The sequence below is a fragment of the Balearica regulorum genome, chromosome 5, assembly GCF_011004875.1.
Source record: "Balearica regulorum gibbericeps isolate bBalReg1 chromosome 5, bBalReg1.pri, whole genome shotgun sequence".
Taxonomy (NCBI): Eukaryota; Metazoa; Chordata; class Aves; order Gruiformes; family Gruidae; genus Balearica; species Balearica regulorum.
In genome coordinates this window covers 36,916,579-36,943,207 of record NC_046188.1, presented here as the reverse complement: position 1 = coordinate 36,943,207, position 26,629 = coordinate 36,916,579, and the positions used below count along the sequence as shown (strand labels likewise).

Genomic DNA, 26,629 nt, shown 5'->3' with positions numbered 1-26,629 from the left:
GAGCCCATTTCTCAGGAACACAGAGCCTGTAGGAGGCTAACCCATAACCTTTATCATTTATGGGAAAGCACGTTGCTCCGCTTTTAGGAAAGCATGCAGAACGTGGAACCACCAGCAGAAACCCAAATATACATACAGACACAGAGGACTAAGGTACAGCAAAGGGAATGAGTTCGCCAAGCTGTAATGAAGGAAGCAGGGTATGCAAAGCACAGCAGCCGTTAACAATTTCAAAGAACTCTATTCCTCTAACTGTCTCATAAACACCGGGCAGGCCTGTTTATGAGGTATTGCACCTACTGCAACTTACTGTCGGTGAGAAAGTGCGTAACGCATGTAATCTCTCCTTGACACTTCAGCAGTTTTATGATGACAATTTATTCTGTGTGATGTGGGAAAGTATGCTGCTGCTGCTTTTTTCTGCGTGTGATTTATCAGTAATTACATGAGCTGAGTTCTGTACAATATACTCTCTGCACGTGCCATTTGAATGGCTTCTCAAAGATTTGTCTGCTTTAAACAGATTTCAAATCACGCATGATCTGATTTATAACTGCAGGGGTTTGCACGGTGTCTCTGGCCTAAATCAGCTTTCTCCCCCTAAAAGTGCAACATACATTAAGCAGTAACTGTAAATAAACACATAAAATAAAGCTAAATCATGAATAACAATGTCTCAAACTGGTGTAATAATATTAATAATGTAAAAATTGATTTTGGCCTGTTATTCTAAGCAATATACATAAAGTTAAACTAGGACCAAATTGAAAAATGTAATGAAATACATTGGTTGATTTCATTAATGAAGTTGTTATAAATCTCATCTGAAGAAGAGACAATTGCTTTGATTGAATGAATATGGAATATAAAACTGAGGCTGTTAAAAAATTTCACAGGAAAACTATATCTGGAATTGCATACTTCAGAAATGGTTTACAAAGTATTTGAGGAATAAATAATCCTATCACAATCCTCCTATTTCAAGAATGCATTCCTGTTCAAACAGCACTTTTACATTGAGCTGAATATGCAAGGTCTTAAGAGCATGCTTTATGGGCACCTAAATTAGGACTAGAGTCAGTTCAAAACTACAGAATATTTTTTTCTTGTTATACTGAGAACACCCCTGAAAGGGAAAGGGAGCTCAAGGAATGCGACAGCAGCAGACATTACTCAGAAACACATTTTTAAAAAGGAGCAGCACTGTTGGTGGGATTCATCTCACCAAAATTTAAATATGAATAATGTAGTATTCTACGCATGGTGCTACTCATTTGGAGTCAGTGGGAAGAAACGAGCAAAAAATCACTTGAAGCCAAAATCATTTTAGGAGCAGATTTTTACCACTTCTTAAGTGTTGCTTGGTAGACTGGACACTGAACAAAAGTCAGCTTCAAATCTTGAATATGCCTTTATGTCTTCATCCATATATTATTGTGTTCTCTTTTCTGAGGTTTTTCCTAATCACCTACACTTTACATAAAGGTATATTTAATTTTGATCATCGTTTCCCAGTAGCCTATGAACACATACATGGAATTTTATGGTCGGATTATGGTTCATCCTAACCTCTGTTCAAACAGGACGGTGGAAGAAACATGAGGGCTGAATTGATTCCTTTTACAGGAGCAGCATCAAAACCAAAAGATACTCTCCGATATTTGGAACAAAATGAAACGAAAAGGCAAAGGGCCGTTTTCTGGGATGCAAATAAGATGCTGATCAGTCATTGTCTCTCAACGGAAACTGACCTTGTCCCGGAGATGCAAAAATCAATATGTTTATTACTAGAAGAGGGTTCAAACAAACTCTTACACATCAACTAAAATTGCAAGCTGAACACCTCACTGAATGAGAGAACAGGAGAAACTATGATACATACAGCAAAAAAGGAGATAAAACAGTAAACCGCTGGTCAGAAAGCTAATGGGAAAGCAAACTTGCTACTACAAACCGGCAGCGTAGGCTTGATAGTTGAGAATAAAAAGAGGCAAAGAGGAAGGAAGTGGTTTTTATTTCTTCGCAGGAATTTTAATGAAACGTTTACATTTGTATGAGAAAAAATTCTGAGCTGGAGTACAGGACAGCATACAGACATGCTGTATGAATAACACTGGAAAGACAGCACATTACTGTGATATTTTAGGGGTTGTTCAGGGCTTATTCAAGATCATACTGGTTTTGTTCAGAGAAGCAGTATTAATCATATTACCCAAATATGGAGAGGACACGCAATCTTGTGTAAGCTGAAGCCCTTATTAAATCAAGACATAAAAATTATTGCCAAATCATTTGTGCACAACCTCCAACAGATATTTCTAACCTGTGCTAACAGAATCCAAGTGGGATTTGTAAGACACAAGAAATCTCTAGGAACACCGCACTTGGGAAAATGAAAAGTTCTACTACTTGTATTTAAACAATCCCCAAATGCCATGGAAATATTCTCCAGTTTGAGAAGCAGGTAGTGTAAATAAAGGCAGAGAGAATAAATTTTCTTTCCAAAGAGATACAAGAGATTCCTGTTGTCCTTGTCGTTTGCCACAGAAATGGGATTTAGTTGCCTGTTTTCATACAACCTCACACCCTGGCAATTTGATTGATGAATCACTTAGCCTTACAAGTATATGCTAGATGTCTGAATTATATGCTATCTGACCAGCATTAAGACTTTTTAAACTCCTTGTCCACTCCAGTTCAACCAGCTTTATCAGCTGCTGTCAACCAGATGGACAAAAAAACTACGTAAGTGATGTATAGAAATTCTTGTCCTCAAGCACACCATGAATTACTCTCTAACCCTTGACATACACTAATAAGGTTGACATTTCAAAGTTTCATTTCTGTTACAAGTATTTGCTTTTAAATGAACTTTCAACTATTTCCATGTTTCTATTTCCTGACCCAGCAACAGCCAATTTCAATGCAGCATTAAAACAATGAAATTCCACATTACTGCAAAAAATGGAAACTATTTTTCTTCAATGGCATGACCCCCAGAATTTTTAAATAAATTCTTCATTCAAACACAGTCAAGCAAAATTGGCAAGTTGAATTGAAACACAACATTTAGGAAATATCAGCTCAAGGTTATGTGTGCAACTCTTATTTTTTGTTTGACATGTAGGCATTATGATTTAATCATACTTATTTTCAGCAGGGCTTCTACATGAGACAAGATAAGGCAATTTCATTTTAATCTCCCTGTTCAAAAACTAGTTTAATGTTTTACTAAACATTATCCAAACTCTCTTCTGAATGGGGAATTATTTAGTTCTTTATAGATTTCTCTGTTGTGCTCAGTTCTACGATATAAAATGTCCTAATACACATGAAGGAATTTATTTTTACAAAGTCTTTGTGAAGCGGAGGGATGACTTGATTTTACAAACAGGAAACTGAGACCCAGAGACTAAATTTAACCTGACATGCCTACAGCTGGATTACAGAATGCAAAACCCCTCAGCTGCCATTTATTTCAACTGTAGTTGGGGTGCTCAGCTTATGTGAACGTCACTCAGTATGTGTCTCAAGAAGGACACAAAGAAAATGAGTAGCCCTGAAAATGGTATAAGACATTTTTCCAGCATGAAACATGAAGTTTGCATTAATATGGAGACAGAAAATGCAATATAGTCTTCCTTGGTACCCATCCAGGGCCTTCTGCTACAGCATCGTGCTTTCTGTTCCTGCAGACAGCTATGTGTCCTGAACTGAAAGCAGGATAGCTGTAGTTACCATTCACCCCATCTGCTACAACTGGGAAACACAACTCGGTTTTCTTAATATCTAGTTATTGTCAATATCTGAATAACTGTTGGTAGGGAAGGGACAGAGGCCTGTTTGGAACTTTTAGCTTCTGCTGCTTTAGCTCCTAGCTGGTCCAAGACCTACGAGCCTCCATCCCTTTGATCCAGGGTCTGTGGGAGTAAAAAAGCATCTCTCCATTAACCTCCAAAGGATTCTAAATCAAACTTGTAATTGCTAACAAAGCCTACGACCCGTATTTCATGCTTACAAATCTTCTCTTCCTGGAAGCTGACTACACAAGTAGTATTCCCTGCATTTCTAGGTTTAAAGAATATGAACACATGAAAACATTAATAACAAAATCAAAACAATGATAAGCTACAAAAGCCACCAATAACTGACCAGTCAATCTTCAGGCCTGAAGAGTCAACAAAAGGCCATCACCCAATTTCTTATGTTTTTAAATCATCTTTAAATTTCAGCTTTTTCCATTGGTGTTTGCTAGTAATTTTGGTTCGAGATTTTTATAGTTCTTATTGCTCAAAAGTTAATGGTTGGAGTACTTTTTTAACTATATGAGCAGGTACAAACATATGTTTCCCCATGGCGTCCAATCAGAACTTCTGCACTGGTGTAACTCCAAAGTAGTTAGGTTTAATTAAGCTTAACATTTTTATTTGAAAATATAAAGGAAAATAAAAAGGAAAATAAAGCTTCAGTCCGTGAATCCACCTGAGCAGTAAATATCAGTACAGTGAACTTACTCCATGAAGAGCTAGGTTTCTGCCTTTGAGTTGAGGCAGAAACACAGACTATATTCCTCTGAGGAGAATCCTTAAAGTGAAATCAGAATCATCATGGATGAATAAGGTGATGATTTCAGAGGGTTCATAAGCTATGGAAAGGAGAGGCTAGAATCGAGCAAAACGCTGCACTCAGAACTATACTGTCAAATCTAAGTTAGAAATTATTTTTGAAAGTGATCAGAAATACAAATGCAGGAAGAGGATTTGCATTTAGGATTTTGCTTTGAGCCTCAAAGGCTCAACAGGGTAAGATTCTTTTAGTGCTGTCTGGAATGTGGCAGTCTGGATTGCAAGGTCCAGCACAACGACAACCACCAGCCTTGCCACAGCCGTTATGTGCCTGCGAACAGAGTATTAATTTGGCTGGGCTTCTAGCAGCACTGAATCTTGGAAATTCATAGAAGAGAAAGGGATATGGAAAATACTGTGAATAAGGACGTTCTTTCTCCCCTCCAGCTCTTAAATGAAAAAATTTATGGTAATTACACTTAGCAAAAAAATTTGTTTCCATGTTACAAAACTGCATTTGAAAAACTGGAAGAACAGGAAGATAACGTAGGGAGCACTGATGGGAACCCACTGACATTTGAGCTATGCGTCACTGATACTGACACTGCTGTGTGTATCTAATTTGATTTCCAGGTGTTAAAACAGATAGTGCCCACTAGAGACACATGTAAATTAGATCACACGTACAGCATTTTACATCAGTGATTACTCCAAAAGTCACAACAGCAATGTAATAGAAGCTTTGATCTACTTTGCTTTAATACTATTTCAGACTCTAGACTAATTTTCCATATATTCTATTACTGAAGCTGACTCTGAAGAGTTAGATTGCTTTGGGAGCTGAACCTAGACAGCAGTTGCACAGAGTGTGGTTACTAGTGTAACAGAACACAAACTCATGTCTGGCTTCTCAAACAAACTGATTTATGTAGTAAACCCCAAACAAATAGATACTAAACACTGTATGTGGTAAGCAGCTTGCTACTGCATTTAAAAAGAAAACAGCGGTTGTCTAGAAAAGAAATCTCACAGTTATATCTAATCAAGCCAGTTTTGGTGCCATACAGTCCAAGGTACGGTACAGCACAAGAAAATGGAAAAAAACCCCCTTGCTTAAATAGATGTAATTATAGCGAAATAATGACAAGACTGACTTTGGAAAATGTAAATGTAGATTACATATATGAGTCAAAACTATAACCATTCAAAAGGAAAATTACATTCATAGCTCTCTGATGTGATCTAATTTGTTTCATAAAGGATTGCACATCTCTACCATAAGACAGGGTGACATGTCTCCTTATTTTGTAGAAGAAGAAGAAGAAAGGGATAAATTGAGAGATGGGCATTAAAGTCGACACATAAAGACTTGTCTTGAAACAAAAAGCAAAGAACTTTAAAGTTCCGAACAGGGAAGGATGGAAATTATTTCTGAATTACTTGATTTTTAGAATATACAAATGTATATGACATCATCTGGAAAAAAGCTGTGATTTTATCATTCAATTTCTTCGTGCCCATGCTTCTTAATAGACACTTGGAAATTTATTTATTCTCTCTTTGATAAATGCAGACCTGGGAAGCATTTTACCATAACAAAAATCCACAAAAAGTATTACAATTTTGATAAATTGAATAGATAAGGTTTAAACCAAAATCTGTAATATGAAATGAGATGACATTCATCCCAGTTTTTACCACTCTCCTGAATGTTAAAGAGTTTTTTGTAAATGAACTTAGTGCTTGAACTGAACTTATTGGTAGAAAACAAAAGAATAAGTGCAAAATGTTAATATGAACGGATAATTTTATTTGACAGAAGTCACAAGGTAAGTATCATGTACAGAGAAGCTGTAGGACTAAGTAAAATTTTGTTTCAACTTTGAATGTATTAACTAATAATTTGAGATTCAGCAGTGGATAAAGATAAATTATATTTAAAATACAAATATAGTAACATTTCTTAATTTTTTTAAATTAATTTTATTGTAAATATCTAAAATGCCATTCATTGAAGTTATTCCTGTATACCTTCATCAGATTATTGCAATAACGCGCTGTCCTTTCTGATGTAACTTGAAATTTTGCCATACTTTCACTCACGAGCTGTCATGAATGCCTTTCTTGATATGACATGCAGCTCTTGTAGCAAGAACAGTTCTCTGTTCTGATATGGCAGAGAGAATGCTACAGAAGACATTTTGTGCAGCTACTAATCCCAATAACAAGAATAAAGTTAGAACTAGCAAAGCTATTTTCTACGAGTAAGGAAACTAGAGTGACAAAGTGTAAGGGGTTGCCACATTCTTAAGCCAGCACGAGGAAGCTGGCATACCTTCTTGGAGCCAGAAAAGCCTCCAGGAAGTCCTGGATGCAGAATTTGCAGGTAGGCAGCAAATTCAAAATGCTGGGCTTACTGCGCACACATTAAGGATGCTCTTGAATCTGACTGTCAAAAGTAGTCCCCTCTGCCCTTAAGATGTAAGTGGTCCACCCATCCTCAAATCAGTCTTGCTATGTAGTTCAGATTTACAACAGGTATCAACAGTGAACTTAACAGCCTGTAAATAATTTTAAATTCTAGGTTCTATGCTGGTGTCAGAGTAGCAGTTCTCAGTCTTTCAGCACTGCCTTCTATTCAACCTAGCCTAAGTACAAGGAGAAACAGTCTCTTACCTGATTTATAGCAGTTTGTAATGTATACTATATAGAATACTTTAACCTAGAGCACTTAAAAATCTTCCTACAGTCTCTGAATGGACTTCTGAAGTCAACTACCTGTTGCAGGAAACAGTATTTCCTCTTGTTCTCTGGATACTGTTGATACTCAACTCCCTGTACCAGTCCCTCTGTTCTTGTATTATCAGGTAAGATAACACAAGTCTCTGTGGTTTTATTAACAATGCTAAGTGTACAATCAAATCCCATCAATCAGTATGCAGCCAATACATACTCCAAAACTATTTTTATGGAAATAATGTACTTTGTGGGAGAGAAAACTAACATAAAACTTTGCAGACCTTTCACAAACAAGGCATCGTGTTCTAACCACTCAATGAGGCTAAATAAACCATATAACAAGCTACAGACCTGAGGTTCTCCCTATTTGAAAATCTTACTTTTTTTTTAAAAAAAAAAGCAGGGGATAGCACTGCAGTAAACATTGTGCTGCCCCTATACTTTCAACAAGCAGATCAATAGGTTTCCTTCATTACACTTTCAGCCAAACGCATAGCGCATGCAGAAGCCAGAGGAAAGGGAGAGAAAGAGAGAGAGAGAAAGATTGATGCTGGTAATAAAAAGCCTGAGATACAAATGAGGATAAAAAATGGGGCCATTGTTGTAATACTACCTAAGTGTAAATTTTATAAATCTGGATACTACGGACCTTCATTGGTCAATCTGTTAGTTTTAAATTTTGTATGGTATTTTTAAGATACAAGCTGAAGTCAGAGTACTTCTAAAAATGTAAGTGAACCCAATTTAATTTAATAATTTCTTAAGTGAACTACTGCTATTAAAAAAAATAAATTACTACGTTTTGTGACAACTGGATAATAGGTTAATTACAGATATATTACACACATACTATACTGCACAACTGCTAAGTCTGCATCATTCATAATTCATCTTTTTACTCTTAGAAAAAACATTTCAGTAGTCCTGCTAACATTTACAAAAATCACAGCCATGAAGCTAACTGGTTTTCATAAAGGGGGAAAAGCATTATTGCATATTGTGCAATTTGAAGAGAATATGAATTTATATTTTATCATTATACTATTTTAGAGCATTAAAGCTTTACTTCTCTTGCCATAAGGGAATCACTTTTTAAAGAAACTTACTTTGATTTAATTGAATTGAACCAAAGAGAGCACCTCATTCTAGACAAGTGGAATGGTTAAGGTGCTGACTGGGGCTAAGTAGGTGTATAGTACCACTACTACCCTATAATGCCTGGAGTTCAACAAACTATGAAAAACTTTCAATAACTAAAGGTAAGTAGAAGCTTTTAAAAGCTTTCTGCCCATTCCTCTCAAACAGGCATCAGCTGACCACATCCACTGTTTCACCAGTGCAACTGGTGACAATAAAAAGGAACAGGTGAAAATAAGTTTTTCCTAATTATTGGACTCAGATGCAAAGTAGCCTCTACAAGGATGTTTTCTATAGAAAACATTAGGCAGCAAATTCTACTTCAAATTCTTCACAATGCAAAATACACAGATCCCAAGTTTCTCTTCTGCTGTAAGATCTTTTACTTCTTCAATCAAAGACCTTCTATGTAACAGCAGAAAAAAAATCCCCAATAGCGCACTCACTCTCTTTTTTAGCAATCTTAGCTCTAGGAGTGCCAATTAATCGAATTCCAGAGTATTTCTCAACAATTAACACTGTAAGGAAATTACTTATGATGAATCTACAATGTCTGTTTCCAAAAAAGAGATTTCAGAATTTTTTATATTGGTTTATCTTTTCTTTTCTCTTTTGTTGTACCTTTGTCAGAAGGCATGTTCAGCTGAATTCCCACAGCATTGATTCCATTTCTCTCGTCTGTGTGTTCCTGGCGTCCTCTGAAGGTCCAAAGCTATTTGGTGATGACTTGGACATACAAAATTAAGAAGCTCTGAACTTGGCGCTTAAGAATCAGCTTAATAAAAATATTTTCTTGGGATAAGAACCACAGAAATAGGTGTAGACACAAGAAACAACCTTGAGATCCTATCAAAAGTGTGGTCCTTCTTTCCCTCTGGATATGAGACATTATGCAATACAACATTACTCCTTTTCTCCCCCTTGATCAAAACTAAGGGCAGGCTTTTGGACTTGATTTCAATACCTCAGTTTGGGAGATTTTCTATCATATCATTTAGAGGTCAGGATGTTGTTTACTCACAGCAGCCTTTCCCACTTTCCAAAATAATAGCGGCTGACATTAAGCACTGCTGGACATGCATCCTGACATTAAGCTGTATTTCAGAACAAAGAGTCTGTTCCAAAGTCAGAAACTACACTACAAATCCTTTATGGACCCCAGAGAATCTCCAATCCCTCCTTGCCTCTTCAAAAAGCTACAACTGCCACAGAGATCTTCAGTTTCAATTGATTTGTTTCTTTGGAACTGTCATTGGCTCAAATGGTCTGTTCAAAAATACACAGGGTAATACCCACTACCAGAGAAGAACGTATCCGTATTTTTTTTTTACTGCCTTTAGTTTGCAGTTTAAAAGAGGGCAGTCTAAGTCTTGCGCTATATGTTTCATAAGCATGAAATTCTGATCAGCTAGAAATTTTTGAATTGCATCACAAGATCTGGTTCACCAGGCAGCCAGGTTATCCACATTTTAGATATGAAGGTCTTTGGACAGAGTATAAAGGACAAATTGCTTGTACAGTCTTGCAGTGCCACCTTGATACTTCAGCTAGCAGACTCTTTACTACAAATTGCAAAGCCATCCTTTGTGGACAGCGTTCATTAAGTTTTCATACACTTAGTAGTCTAATTTTCTTCTTCAGTTGCAGTAGAACCTAACTACTCCAAGATAACTAATTGGTACTACAGGATGATAGCTTTGGAGAAGGCAAAATAGTTTTTGGCATCTGATCAAGCAGAGACCCATACGTGCTGACCGGTCACCAGCCACAATACCTTGGTTTGTATTTCTTTTGAAGAAAGTGATCCCTCCAGAACGTGAAAAGGACAAATGGCTGAAGTTGCAGGCAAAGCAAGAAGAGTCCAGTGTCCCTGAAAATGGCTTATTTACTTCCTAATCCGTAAGAGCACGTTCACCATTTTTGCTGATGTGAACTATCGTGGTTGGATTCTTTGGAAACAAAGTGTCATCAAGCTGAAATGCCTGTTGATCCCGTGCTTTTTCTTAATTTCATACCAATCATTCAGAAGAATGGCTCGTTAAGTGAGGATGGCATTTCTCTTCCATCTGTAAGCACTAAACTTAATTTCTTGCTCCTGTATTAGCTTAGAAAAAAGTGTCTTTGTATGTGTATGAGTATAGTATTACTTATTCCATATTGCTGTTTTGATGATAATCACGATAAAATCAGTGAGGCTTTCATATAATACAGTAACGAGGCACAACAAACTCCAGAATATGTATCAGGTGCTTTTAAGAACACGTACTTGATTATCTTTAAAACGACTTGTCTCCTGGTGGAGCCAGACAGCAACTATTTATCTATAACAGAAAAACTGGTAAGTATCTTTCTTCTTAGAAACTTTTTTATTAGATATATTGCCTGTTCATACACTGAAACAAAAAAAACCCTCACTCTTTCTATGGCTAAGGATAAGGAAGTACTAGGAATGATTGCTTGAGAACGTGAAGCTTTTGAGAACAAATTAAACACACATCAGCAAGGTATTGCTTACACACAGATCCTTCTGCTTAGGGACAAAATGATTGGGTAGGTGAGCTCATTATGTTTGCATTTTCTATGATGCTCATTAATAGAACATTCACACCAGGTCTAGAACTTGGCCCACAGCATGAGATAGAGTGAACGGTCATCTTTTTATGAGATCTTGCCAGCTCTAAGGGATTCTTTTAAAATACAGAATAAGTAACTGAATATGCTCAAGACTGATTCAGTATTGCATAAAACCTCTAGTCCATCTTTTTGATACTAATCCATTAATCAACTATAATAATACACTGAAGCCTAATCTTTACACAGTGGGTCATGGCATTATTTTTACACTATTTTATAAATTCTGGTTTTTTCCCATGATGTTGTGAATTCGAGTTTACCTTAACATCTTTCTCCTTTTTTTACCCATCCTAATTACAATTAAACGTATTTTTCTTTTCAGTTCTTGCTAAGGTGGTACTACACCTTATTATAGAAAACTATCGTGAAGTTGATACAGAAATATTTACAACAGTATTTGCATTTTGGCAGGTAGCTTGGGAATTCATAATGAACTTCAGATATCATAAAACCACCTATATCTAGACAGGTAATTAGAAATCATAATATGATGGCCATCTGTGATTTACAGAGTCTTTACAGTTTCACTGGCTGAAAACAGGTCAGACTAACTAGTGAAGCATTTTGCAGCATGGACATCTGTAATTTTATTATTTTTATCTTAACGTAAGAGATAATTAAGGATGCTTTTGTTGTATCATTTATGCTCATGTGTTATGTAGCAGTTGCCTAGCTAGACTACACATCATGGTGGACTCAGACTGGTACAGTGATTTTAAAACCACGTTGAACATGGTTGCAGATTGATCATGCAAAATCTGCCCCCCCAGCTGATTTTTCCCCACTTGTGCACAGTGCAATGCAAAAAAAGAAAAAAGTAAATAAAACCAAAAAAAGTGTGATGGGTGAGCAGGTCGACTGTGTGAGAGAACACGTGCAAAGTATACCTCAGAAACACTATAGGTGGATGAGCACGAAGGGAGCCGAGCCTGGTTGTGCAGTGGGGAAAAGAAAACATTGTTAAAAAAGAAATGGTGGCACAGTAAGGGTCTCAGAAGGTTTTCTGTATAGGTGGTTCCAGCACTGAGATAGTAGCAGGGGGTTCATTAAGTTTCCACAACCAGCTATTTCAGAAACTCCAAATTTATGCCTTTTAAGTTTGAAGCTTCTTAAAAGAAAAACAAAGTACTGTATTTATAAAATAATAAAAACTAATGATATATCTGAAAACAACTATCAATCCTTTCTTCTATGACAACACTATCCTTAGGACAATATGGTAAAGCTTCATCCTAGAATACCTATCATCTCTTTCATTTAAAACTACTAGTTTTATTCTAACTCTGCAAAGGGTACAGTGTGAAAACCCATGAGAGGCCCTATTCTTCCCTGTAAATCTTTGTATTTTCAGATGCTCAGAACCAGCATTTTGACAACGGAGGTTTCTTCAATGTCACTGCCCCAAAAACCAGAATAACTTGCAAAGTTAAATGACTAACGGCCAGATATAGGTCAGTAGAAATCTGCAGATTGTGTCCCAAAGCAATGCGAAGTGTTGTGATTCTTGAGGGACACTGTCCACTCTCGAAAGCTTTCAGCACAAACAGGAGTTAATTGATGACACTACAGTTTTACTGATTGCTTTAAGAAACACTTTGTTTATACAAGATACCCACTTTTCTATACTATTAATCACTCAGACATAACTCAAGTATTAAAAAAGACTCGAGTTAGTTATAGGACTTCTTTTCCTAATAAATCTGAAAATCCATTCTTTTGTTGAAAACATTTCATGTTTCAATTACAAAGAGTAGTCTGAGTTTTGTTTTGTTTTTCCTTAACTTTTGTTAGATTAATAATGATCTGTTGAAAACTGGCTGTGAAGAAAGAGTAAAACCAGCCTAATAAATGAAATTCAAAAAGACACGGTTCTCATAAATGCATTAAAAATCTCCTCTTGATTTTTTTTCTAGGGGGTAGAAAAATGAATTATCAGAAGCCCCAGCAAAACTTCCTTAGACTTCAGCAAGATCAGTATCTGTACAGCAGTTTTGATACATTTGTGGTAAAGATGAACCCAGCAAGAATTTCCACATCAATTATTAGTGACCACTTGCTGACAGGTATTATGATGGACTGAGCACAGGACATGGTACTCATAAAAAGTCTCTCATGAATATTCTTCAATCTCAAATATGTATTTCATAATTCTTCATTGGAAATATAAAATATCGCTTCCAGAAAAATTTAACAGTCACAACTGTGTTCATTTATGTCTCCATTATATACTTCTATACAGGTGTTCTTTCTTCACTGAGAATTGTTTAATAGTCTGAAAATATTTTTGTTCCTTTCTGGCATTGTGTATTTTGTTTGCTCTTCTAGATAAAATTACTAAGGAAATCTGAATCACTTCCCATCATCTTCAATGTTCACGCACAGTCAGCACTTTCTTCACCTGATGAAATGTTTGCTTATAGTGAGATGATTTGCAGAAGGATTAAGTCAAAAATAGAAAATTCCTTCAGACAAAGAGTATTAAATAAGTTTTAAGAAATCAAGTATTATTCTTAAACAGTATTTTGTTAAAAAAAGGGAAAAAGGGAAAAAAGACCAAAAAAAAAAAAAAAAAGACAGAACCCCTGCTGACAGAGCAAAACCTGTTTCTAGAAACATTGCTTTGAAAGCTTTCTAAGAAAGATAAGGTGTGCTTCTGCTTAGAACAGGGGTTCTGCTATTCACCTAAGACTTTTGGATGAGTCTCTGATCAAGATCATCATAAATAATGTCCAACCATTGTTGCCATGGTTTGTCTTGCAACAGCATGGAAACAGAAGAACCATTAGCTTCAGTTTTGCAGGTGAGGATCCACAGTAAGAAACAAAACAGCAGCAGTTTGTTAAATATCAGCAACTAGATAAACAGAAACAACAATGATAAGGAGGTTTGGAATCGTACTCCACAAAGTTTTGAAGAACTTGGCTCATCTTGTCTACTTCTCATGCTAACATACAAGGGGTATGCTAAACACTTGCGTACTTCTTTATTCTCTTAGACAACTACTACAAGTAGAATGCTATTACTTTCCTTGCCAAATTATCCTGTGATCCAATTATCCATATTTTCATTAATATCTAGGCTAAATTTACCATTTAACTTCAGTCTTATTCCTATTAGTATTTAATCACTTTAAATAATTTTGTATTTTCTTTTTTTTCTAATACTCCCTTCAATAAGATACCTGTATAATTTATTTCTCCCTATGCTCAAACACACACACAATTTTCCTTAATCTATTAATCTCACTCACTCCAAATTCTTTTTTTCTTATTCATACATGTATAGACTCTCAATTTACCTAGGATGTCATTTTCTCACAATGATGAAATTGAAGGTATGCTCAAGTGTTCCCGTCTCAGTATGATCTAATGCTCTTGAGGAAAGGATTATGCTCATACCACACTTCTGTACATAGTGATGGCTGTTGGTTTTATTTTCAATAGGATCACAGAATGAGACTGTTTAATCTGCTGCACACTTATTTCCTAATCATTTCTATGTCATTGCTTTCTTGCTAACTAGTCTCTACATTTGAGCATCTGCCTGATTTCAGCATTTTGTAAGTGTCTTGCTTCTGTATTATTAAATGTCAATACTTTTCCCAGCTCCTTTGATGACTCTGCAATCCATCACCTACTCTGCTTACAATTTGTTGTTATATATGAACTCCAGTGATTGTTTCTTCCAGTTTGAGAGAGGGGGCAGGTCTCCTTGTTTTGTACACTACCTGGCAACCCCTACATATTACGTTAGGTGAAGCTAACGTGCTAACAGTTGAGCTGTTGGGCTCTTTCCTCCCATGAACATTCAAGTTAAGGGGCCATGTTGTCAGTCACAGAAATTCCCTACTATGAGAATGGTTTTAAAAGAGCTATGCCCATTTACACAACTGAGAATCTCGTTCAAAGGCTACAAGAACAATTTGTTGTTAGTCTGAGTCTGTTGTTAGGCTCGACTCAGATCTTCAATAATGGAATAATAAGACCAGGAATAAAAGCCCTGCAAATGTAATCCTTCATCATGATCAGGGCAGGCAGGTACTTAAAGTAAGACAGAACACTGCATGCAGGAGACCGTAGACTCTGAGAGATACCACTCTGTATGAAAAATGATAATCCTGGTTTCATTAAACATCATCTGTGGACAGTATTTGGCCTCTGCTATGAATTCTGAGAACATTTTTTCTTGAACAAAACCAGAACCTTTGATTTCGAACTATGCTGGTCAAAAGCCACACAAAAATTGTTTTGCATATTACTTGGGAACTCTGTGAAGGACTCCTATACTTAGATTTAATGGGGTTTTTTTGTGATAGGCTTTCCATAACATTTTTCTGCAGAATTTAAACTTGCATTTAAAATTGTTAGCCTGCACAATTAAAAAAAAAAATAAGAAAACCTTCAAAACACAGACTGAAGCAGTATTGTTCTGTTGAATCTCAGCTGAAGACCACACTTTCAGGAAGGTATCAATTTTAGCAGATATTATGAGTTCTAAAACAGAAACCCCAGTCAGCTGTTTCACTGTTGAGCATCTGAGTAGCTAATGCACGTATTTGCTACATTAATTTGAACAGTAGGGGAATGCTAACATGTCCAAGTGATAGAAGACTGATTTTTCTAAACAATATTTAAGTTGAGCTTCAAACACGAGTCTCTGGGAGGCATCAAAGGATTAAGCCATGAAAAGAACTGGGATAGCTGCAAGAAAGATGAATGACAATCTCAAGAAGAAATGGAAAAACAAATCTCATGTCAGGATAACTTTTTTGGTAGATGGTTATGCATTAGTGTTGATATTAAAAGTAGTGTTTTAAAATGAAAGCTACTCAAACCCCCAAACTGCTTAACTAATGCAAATTTTCATGCATGTTTTCAGTGCAATTTTATTTTAAAGATCTGACAGGCTTTCTAAACTTTTGGTGGAATTTGGGATATTCTGCAGAATTCCAATGTTTCCTGCATATTTCCAATGGCCTTTCAATTTAATCTGGAAAGCATGTCTTTGCAATTCATTCTGGAACAAAGGTTCCACCTTAATATTACACATGACTGTGCAATAGCATTTGATTTACACTTATGGGGCTGGCCATCAGGTACTATATGCCTCCCCCTCCCCCTTCAATACATTTGCCACATTGTTGGAGTATTAACAACTTACATCTAACCCCCTTTCAAAAAGCAGTATGAAAGAGATGAAAATTATTTTAAAGATGAATTCATTATTTTCTTTCAAATTGTCCACTCTTTAGTAAGGGGTTGTTCTATTCTTTGATCAGTCTTTTGTATATTGTCTTTTAAAATGTTGCCTTATCTAAAACATCCACTGAATCAGAGTGGCAGTGACAAAGCAGCAAATTTTAGTTATATGTTATTATACTTGTAATGTGTCCTGCTTGTTTTAAGAAACTTAAAGGGCATATGCAGAATATCTGGAACGTTTCTCAATTCACAGTCTGACTTCCTTATATACGTTGTGTAAGGTATGGCCATGAACTAACAGGTAAAGTGGCACAGAGGAAGAAGACAATTTCATGACAACTAATTTGTCATGGCTAATGTGGTCACAGCTTTTCATTTGAAACGTTTCCCCATGTGACATTCTGTGAAATTACGCATGATTAGAACACCTTTTTTGTAGTACAAAGTTTCGTGGCATAATTTTTTTCCGGCTTTATATTTATTCACTAGTACTAAGTCATGAATTTAAGAGTGAGGAGTCTAAAATAAAGGAACCTGCTTTGTCCTGATTATGACTAATAAAATTGAGATACCACCAAATCCAAAATATCACACAGTTGATTCCCCCCCAAAACTTGATTCTTAAAGATTTGCCAGGGAAAAGATACAGTCCTTTAATTAAATTTATTTTATAGAAAGCTGCAATATATTAGCAGCTCAATTTCCTTGTATTTGACCTGCAAAAGATTATAAACTCAGAGACTTCTATTTGAAAATGAGCAGAAATCAACTTTAGATCAGATACATAGCTGGATATGCAAAGGCATCCAAAAGAGGGAAGAATTATCAAACCATTATCAAAATTATCTTGCACTGTATAGGCATAGTGGATAATGCATTAGAATGATAGTGCTGAGAATGACAACAGTCATAGTGTATGGAAGGCACAAACAGGACACGAATCTAAAGAAATTATTTGGAGAATCTTCACTGGATGGATGTGTAAAGAGACCAATGGTTATTAACTTTCACATCTACTATGCTCACAACTGTCCCTTTTTTCTCATTTTCATTATACACTAAATTATGCAGCTTAAACTCAGTTCTATAGAGTTAATTGCTGAAAAGCTGATCTTAATTTATGAGGTGAACTACTAAACACAAGGTACTGCTATCTGTATTGTTATGCTGGATTTGACTTGCTTTATTACATATTTCTGTGGAAAATGGGCAACTTTATAGGGGTGTCATGACTGATATGCTAGATCCTAATCCTCAAGATTTTTTTTCATTAAAGAACAAACCTAATGCGTAAGAAATATGCTGCAGAAATTTTTATATTAGTCTGCTAAAAAAACAAGTAACAAAATTTGCATAGCGGGCTTTCAACCAAATATTAACCTATTCTGTGAGGTAAAATAGGGACCCAAAAAGATTAAAGGCAAAGACAGAGGTACATGTGAACCTATATGCTTTTGGGTTACCTTATATCAGCCACAGTCTTCAGTTCAGGTAAGGCTATCTATCACTGGCAGAATATATTTTTATCCTTTAAATTAAGGATATCTATTCTATTTGTTGCTAAGTTTAATATTGGGAAAACTTTTAGATATGCAACCTCAATTTTAGAAAGGGATTTTTTTTTTTTTAGTTGCTGTAAAGCCAAGCAGTTTGATTAGCATTCATTAAAATGTAGTAGGATATTCTTTTAAACACACCCTGTCAATTAGGCCAGGTTTCTCACACACATTAAAATGAAACCCCAGCTAGAAAAGAAAGAAAACACAAAGGGAGAAAGAGAGAGAGAAAGGAAAAAGATGGGAATGAGAGGACAAACCAATCAGATTTGGTGTTACCAACCAGCGGAAGTTTTTAAAAAACAGATCACCGAGTGAAATCGTACATTTACTCGGAGAGAGCATCCTTTGACATTGCCTTCTAGGTGATCTCTGAGCTCCTCCAGCTTTCGATGGAGCTACATGTAAACATCAGAAAATGAATTGAAAAAGCAACCTGTTCTCTTGTCACTTTTTTTTTTTTCTTTTTCTTTGTTTTAGTGTTGGGTTTTTTAAATAAATCATAGCATAACACATTTCTCACTGCCTCTGGCAAAACATTTCAAGACATCAGAGTGCTTTGAACAACACAGACATACAAGCTCAATAAACTTGGAAGCTGGAAACAAGATATTTTTGCTTGATTAACATGGCTCTCTTTTCAGTACAGGAAAAAAAAAATTGAAAAATCAAGGGACAGATCATTCTACAGCTACTGAATCTCTGCTACATTGTTTATATATTTATTTATTTGCTTGTTTATTGGTAAGGCTGTGTTCTAGAATTTATTTCCATCAAAAAAACCTTTTTAGAGGTAAATTTTCATGTTTGGGAACCTCAGTTAGGTTTTCCCATTCTCTATAAAGATATTCATGTAAGATTTTGTGTCTAAATATATATTTTGGGTTGTGAAATTAAATTCTGGGCAAGCAGATACAGAAATAATAATCCTAAATTAGGCATCAGAGGGTGTTTAAAAAATAATAGGTGAATCCCAGCACCTAAATAAGCTACGTCTTCTGCATATGTATATGCATTACGCATCTAGCGTTGTGTGTGATGACCCATTGAAATGCACAGGTCACAGTCATTACATACACAATCTTCAAAAACAGCATAGAAACTGTGGCTGTCTTGTATTTTCCTTCATGCGAATTCAGTGGTCCTGCATGTCTCCCACTGCAAGAGTGCCTCATTCACGTACAGTGCTCTCCTCATCTACGCTGTAACTAAAACCTCTTCCCGAAACACAAGAAGAAAAGATAAAGCCTCACAGACAGTGAGGAATGCTATAGATGCCTCTAGCTATAACTTGTATAAACAAACAGCAGCGGGCTGCTTTCTCTACGCTGAGATCAATTTAAATGGTGGCATTACTGGAAAGAGGAGCATAACTAATCCTTCCCCTCCCCTTCTTTATGCTCAGTGAAACAACATTTTCACAAAGAGCAGCTGTAGAGCAGCGTTAGAGAACAGAGAGGATGGCTTGTCCTGGAACAAAGGCAATACACTCACATACAAAACCAAAACAAAAGATCAAAAACCAAGAAGGCAGGAAAGGCAAGGAGAGTGCGGAAGAAAAATGAAATAATTAGCGCTTAAGAAAGTGCTAAAAGCAAATAAAGTGGATAAAAACTGAAAATTGGATGGCTGAAAAAGAGGCAACTGTTGAGATGGAACCTTAACAGAATGGCCTGGACTGCACATGATCAGCATCTTGGTATAGATTACGTCCTGTGTTTTAAACCATTTATTAAGGTGTAACACTCTGCATGGTGGGTAGTGATTTAGCTATCTGCCTGTTAAGTGCTCTAAATATTTGAGTATGTTTGTAGAAACATAAAAAAAAGGCAGAAGGGACTTATTATTAGCAAAACAGCGGCTCCATTCTTATTAGCCTCACACGAATCTCTCATTTCCTCTTTATTTACTCTGATTTTTTCTGATTTAAAGGCTAGATACACATGAAATATTCAACTGTCTTGTAATGGTCTTTTGCAGAATTAAATGCAAAAAGTGTGAGCACTATAAAAGTTTAATTATGTTTCAAGATAGGAAGCAGTAGTCTGAAGATGAGTAAGTCACTTCTCCATGTAACAGGCAGTTAAGAGACAACAAACAACATAGATCAGAGAAGTGGTTTAATCATGATCACCAAATTACAGGCACTTCAAGAAAGTTGTTACTGCCTCTTATTTGCGGTGACATTCAAAGCTAACTGGCAGCCTGCCTTCACTAGGTTGTTCTATGTGTAGCACAGAAACAAACAAAATGTGACCCAGCAGCAATAAGAATACTGAAATAAAAATGATGGGATGGTGAGAAATGGAAAAGCCCCTTCCCTCCCTCCCCTCACCTCCCCCTTCAAAAGGAAAAGTGTAGGCTATAGAAGAAAACTTGCAAAATAAATGTTAGAAACATATTTACTTTGAGGGATCCAACTCTACTAGCAACTCCTTTGCTTTCATCCGGCCGTCTAATTTGCTACAATGGGGGAAGATGGGTAAAAAAGACAGAAGAATAAAGAAAAAGTGAACTTAAAAAAATTTCCACACAATCAGTTAGCAGTACATGCAAGACATCAATTTGACTCTCTGAGACACCTCTAGAGGACAAAGACACAGACTCTAATTTCTGGAATAAATGATGCTTTACCATGGCATTTTAAACTTGCTTTGTCGATCATTTTTATTTCAATATATTACCAATCTGGCACATATGTTGCATGCTGAATTCACTAACATTTTGGAAAGAATACATGTTAATTTTCTGATTCAAATATGAAGAATAATGGAATCCTAAAACTCTAACTGAAGAAAAAACCACCCTGTATCTTCTACAAATCATATGATCATAGTATGCTATAACCGGGAGTATCAGGCCTGGCAAGTATCATGATTGATACCTGACAGAACGCAATACAGATTCCTATTGACCCAGGCCTAGAGATTTTAGCCACTGCTGTTGAGATTCCCAGTTTAAAATTATGCTGCCCAACGAGAAAATTTTAATGCCAGACCAACATTAGGTTTTCATTTTAAATATACCACGTATATAATCTCTCTCCCCCAACATCTCCTACCTGATTACTTTTTCCTTTATTATATATGTTTTTTTCCTAGATGATGCAGAGGATGGAAGAAACAAATGAGGTAGCTGCTCAAAAGGCTTTGTATTGTTACGAGCATATAAAAGAAAACATCCATTTACAGCAAAAGTTGTTTTCAGAATTGCTGAATCTGGTTAATAACCATCTTTTACTGATAATTAAACTTGTGTCGTGCCATTTGAAGTAGAGAGGAAGAAGACAATAAAAATTACTTTAGGGATATCCTTCTAGCCTGAGTCAAGACTGAATTGAAAGTTTTTATTATCTGATGGCTGGCTCACAGCTTATGTAAAACAAAGTCCCACACAACTGAGGTGAACCCTTTCAAACCACATTAACTGTCTTTTCTTTAAGAAATCTTAGCAAGGAAGCCAAAGACTGAATGAACCATGGAAATTCAACTATGCTTTATGCTCTCTGCAGCACACTAGCAAAAGCAGAAGTTGGATTGCCCTGTTTCTTTTTACCTGACCATGGAAAGTGGAGAAACTAATTTTCAAAACACGGACAACTGAATTTTTTTTTTACTTGCACTTGATTCTCAAGAAAATAGTGCAACTAAGCAATATTTTAATGATTTAAATATTTAGATCTGATAGGATGTCCACTAGCAAAATATTCTGAAAACGTTTATGTGAATTGTTGCTTTCCTAACCTGGCCTTATGGCATTAAAATAGTATCTGTTTTGAACTCGCAAGTGAAACACCCACATTACTGTTTTCATGGGACTCCAAGCAAATCTAGTATACTGACCTAGAAAAAAACTGTCATTCTTAAGTAAGTCTCCTTTAGAAGACATATTCAATTAAAATATATGCAGATGTAAATCAGTTGCTTTATTTTTTCTAATATAAAAAAATAAAAGAAGAAAGAAACCTCAAGAGGGAAAAAAAGATCCTTATTTGAAAAGAAAACAACAGGAGTTAGAGCAAAGATACTTGTCTCAATATCGTGGTTGAGATATTACCAGTCCCAAACAATAAGAGATAATCAGGTAGAACTCCAATTCATGTTACTTATTTGATTTTTTTTTCAAAAATAATATATTTAATTTTGCTTTGAAAAATGAGAAATACAAAAAATAAATGCTGATAATCTCACATAGTGACATGGAACTAGGACATTAAGAAAAATGCTACATACCAGAGAAACTTGGGGAAAAGTTGTGCCAGCAATATGCATTGCCCTTCAAGGAAAAAGTTTTTCTTCTATTACTTACCAATGTGGGTACTGTGGCTGCTCAAGTTGTGCTGCAGGTTTAGGATTCAGTCAGAAATGAGATCGGAGATATTACAGGTGCATATAACTGACATTATTTACTCTCTCTCTTCAGAATACATACGCAATATTTACATTGCGAGCAATGAAATGATAAATGCTTGAAAATATAAATTACAAGGAAATAGCCTAAGGTCAATGCTTGTTTTACACCCACGGCACAGTTAATATACATGATAATGTGTTTTCTACAGCAACTTTTCAGAATGCAACTTGGATGCTTCTCAAGGGATGAATCAGAGTGATAGGAGTATTGCACAAACTATACTACATCTGTTCTGGGATTTAAATGAGGTATTACCAAGAAGGCAAGGGACAGTAGGAATAAAAAACTTTTTTTTTTTCCACAGCAAATGCCACAGAAAGGAATTCATGTATATCCTTATCTCTCTCTGGTCAACTCCTGTACAATGTTCTAGAAGTTGACTGATAAACTAGCATTTCAGAAAATGGCATGGACTATACACTCCTCCTTTTTCAGAAACTCAGCTAGACACAAGAACCCCATCATAGATGAACATTTGTAGGTAGAAAAGATTAGAATGACAGATGTGCACGTAAGTGTTCTGAATCAAAAGTATGCATACTTCCGTCCCCATTGGTCACTTGTGTGATCTAGAAATGGTCCTTTGATTTTTCTATTACCCATTTGTAAAATGAAAACAATACTTCTAAGCAACACATAGGATTAATAAAAAGAACCTCAACAGTGACACTGGAAACAAATCTTTCTGCCTCAAGTTTTATCTTTTTTTTTTTTTTTTTTTTAATATACCACAACACAAGCTAAATGAGCAGATTAAGAGATGAGGCAGAAGCAACACTAAGTAGATATTGGCAAAATGTTACCTGAAAGACATGAAGGTTTTGGAGCACTCTGAAGGAGGAGAATGAAGATACTCAATGTAATGAAGGAAGAAAGGTGTTGTGTAGGGAACACTCCAGGAAACTGGCAGGGTATAATGCACTGACAGTTAAGATAAATGCATTTACATCCCTCTCTCATTCACAAGGGAATGATAGTAGGAGTTAATAGCCAAAGATTAGCCACAGGTGTCCCTACCCCGATATCTGACGAACAAGGTGGAGTTACAATGGGAGTAGCATGACATAGGAAGCCAGTGGAAGAAAACTTAGGAAGCAGGGAAAGCAGAACCAAACAGTGAGCAAAGAGGAGTGCTCAAATATGCTTGATGGACTTGGTAGAAGATGAATGAAAGACTTAGGTACCAAAGAACAGACACAATGTTTTTTAGAAGTCTCACATGTAGTTTCATTATTATTCCTCTACCTTCTAACAGAGCCTGTAAGAAATGTACCTGTTTTATCTTTGTCCCTATTTTACTCCAGAAAAAAGAATTCAAAAGACCTAACCTTAAATATATATAACCAAGCAGTTATACTCGTCAAAATGAAAGAACAGCTCTGAACAACTGGCTAATCCAAGATTCTGCTTTTAGTGGGATTTATTTAAAGGAGGAGTTTCACAACAAGAGAAATAGCCTCAAATACTAACTCAATCCATCTTAGACTCCTTTCCCTTTCTGATAATATACTCTGTTCTTGCTACTCTAAAGTTTCTGTACTTACTGCTTCTGACAAAGAAATTGAAATTCTGCAGGACCTAAAGCTTTCAGAAATGTGTTTTCACATCCACATTGGAAAAAAGCTAAACGTCTGTCAGATTTTTTTCCAAAATCCTGGCTGATATATACATGGTTCATAATGACAAAGCCTTTTTGATATGATCAAGTCACTTAATTCTGAAACTGAATAAATGCAACACTAGCAATGGAAACTCTTTACAGCAGTGCTTTAAAAAGATGTTAAGTGTTTTATTCAATGGCCTAGGCATGCAATGTTGGAATCATGTTAATCAAAAGCAAGAGATTATACTACACAGCATCCAAATCAAGTTCAGATTATTTACTGAACACGTGAGAAAAATGTACCTGTTCTCCTACTTTACCACTACCACAGAGATCAATGATGAACAGTGAGTAAAGCAAACTATTAATATTACCTGTAGGACACTACATCACTGGGTCTGCAAATAAAAGTTTTTGCATTTGTCATATGTGTTATCCCACATATCCCTGACAACTGCACCAAGAAACATTTTCTGTTTTCTTACACAAAAATAATGCCTATTAGTTTCTAGCCATGGCTTCTTGTCATTGCACCTAATTAAGTTCCCTTGTGCTCCTAACCTAGTTGTCTCAGGGGATGTGCAGTTAAATGGTGGGAATATCCTCTACCAAATCCTAAATCATGAAACTTGCTTGCATCATTTTTGTCAATGTGACTACACATACTGTTAATAAATATTTATGAAGTTGTTCCTTTTTAAAGCAGGTTTTTGGATGCGAAACAGTGACATTCACGAGTTTGTACATGCTATGAGAAAAGATGACCTCCCTTGTTTTTTCAGTTTTACCTGCCTTTACCTCCTTCCAGTTACCATTTCATCTCAAAATGCAGGGCAACATGGTAAGAAAGGAATGATCCATTTTTGAAATCTAGAGCAAAACTGTGTATATGACACTCCTACTTTGGACCACGTCCTTCAGCAGAATTCCACAATATATTCCAAATCTGTTTTTTTTCTCCACCAAGGGCCCTTCAACTGACCAAGGCAAAATATGGAAGAACAATCTCACCAGTCCAATCTAGCTTAAAGAGATTTTCTGTGATTCAGTGAAAAGTTAGGTGGATGTATAGAAACAACATTAAAATGATCTTAAAAATAAATGCATTGAGAAGACAAAGCCATTAAAAACTTACAGAAAAGAAACTAAATATGAATCATAATATATTCAAACAGCCCCCACATGAAGGGGCTTTGAAAGAATACAATATATTAAGTATACGGATATTTAGGAGCCATCAACAATTTGTTACCAAAAGCTTGGAGATTCATCAAGTTGCCACAGTGCATTCAACAGAGAAGAAGGGAGTTCAGTTGATGAAGAGAAACCATAAAAGCTATACTATGCATACTATTACACCATTCTGTTCCAGAAAAATGTTCTTGAAATCTCTCATACAAATTCTCACACAGTTCATATTAACAGCTAAATGTATTTCAAAAGTATAACCCAACTGGCAATGATTTTACATAAGCTGGCCAGGAATGCAAGCTTTATGGATTGGCCAGATCACATAAGGGAAGTGAATCCAAGATGAAGATGGAAAATGCTTTTTTCTGACCCTTAGCAATGTTTGTCAAAGTTCATGATATACAACAAATTGGAAATAAGTGAAGGACAGCGATATCCAGAAAAAAAGGAACAAACTGTAAATATTCCATGCTGACAAGAAGTAATTTTAATTAGTGAAGTAATTACACACTCCTTGTCAACAAATTTGACATTGAGGACTGTGACTGCTAACATCCAATTATTATAAAATAAAATACTGATATGAGTGGTATTTTTTATAACAGTGGAAAATTCTGATACAGAAATCTGAACTCCAACTAGAATTCTCTTCTCTAATAAGTGAGCGGTTTCTACTGCTAACAAAGAGCTTAATATATTTTTAATATTGCAGGAAATCTATTTATTTAATTTAAAAAATGCATTATGTATAACTTTTACATTTATGCATGAAAAATAGACTTGCACTTGGAAGTATGTTTACTTTTGCAGATTTAGGCCAGACAAACACCAATTAGATGGAGCTTCCTAAATAAATGGGGAATATTTTCAAACAAAGGGAATACAAGCTCCTATAAGACAGACATACATTCCCAACCAATATTCATGCCTATGCATTATACTGCACATTGGCATAAATGTTTTATTAGGGTTGCTGCACTTCTTGAAAATGGTAAACCTACAAAACCATAATGTACATGAATACTAATGAATGCCAATAAAACATCATTATCACACTATCACAAATTTTGTTCTCACTACCCACATTTTTTTTTTTTTTAAATGGGCACTACTACTCACACTGTTGCATGTGCAAATGAGGGAATGAACACAGTGCAGGTGGACCAATCAGTGGTAAAAGTAAAGCAATTTTCTTGCAGTTTTGGAGTTTAGTACATTAATATCATCGCTAGATCAATGCTTTGTTAACATGCATAATAGCAAAGATAATGTAACCATGTCCTTATACAGGAGATTTTGTAATACACTGGTTATTTTACACCAACAAGTTCCAGCCTAGTTCTTTAAAAATATCTGTTGACTTGAGTGAAATTTAATGGTCAGAAATCAAATCTAAAAGTTGTAGGTAAAAAGCACAGCCAGGGCAAAACAGACTACAATAAACACAAACATTATACGTTATGCCACTATTCTTAGCGACTTAATGTTCTAAATCTCATTTAAACTGGAGCTCTGGGAGAGTTGGGTCCTTACTTTCACTATGCAGTTAACAAAATACACAGGCTTTATGTTGCCCAAGACATGGAGAGA

General features: G+C 35.8%; 1 protein-coding gene across 24 annotated transcripts in view; it reads right to left on the bottom strand.

Annotated features, from left to right (window-relative positions):
* GPHN (gephyrin) overlaps positions 1-26,629 on the bottom strand; it is a 301,803-nt gene that overhangs the window by 56,974 nt on the left and 218,200 nt on the right. For 17 of the 24 annotated variants that reach the window (XM_075754153.1, XM_075754157.1, XM_075754159.1 and 14 more), the window contains one exon: positions 20,239-20,295. The exons of the other annotated variants lie outside the window; for them this stretch is intronic. In XM_075754153.1, coding sequence (XP_075610268.1) covers positions 20,239-20,295 — 57 coding nt within the window. The remainder of the gene's footprint in view (positions 1-20,238; positions 20,296-26,629) is intronic. 24 annotated transcript variants of the gene reach the window in all.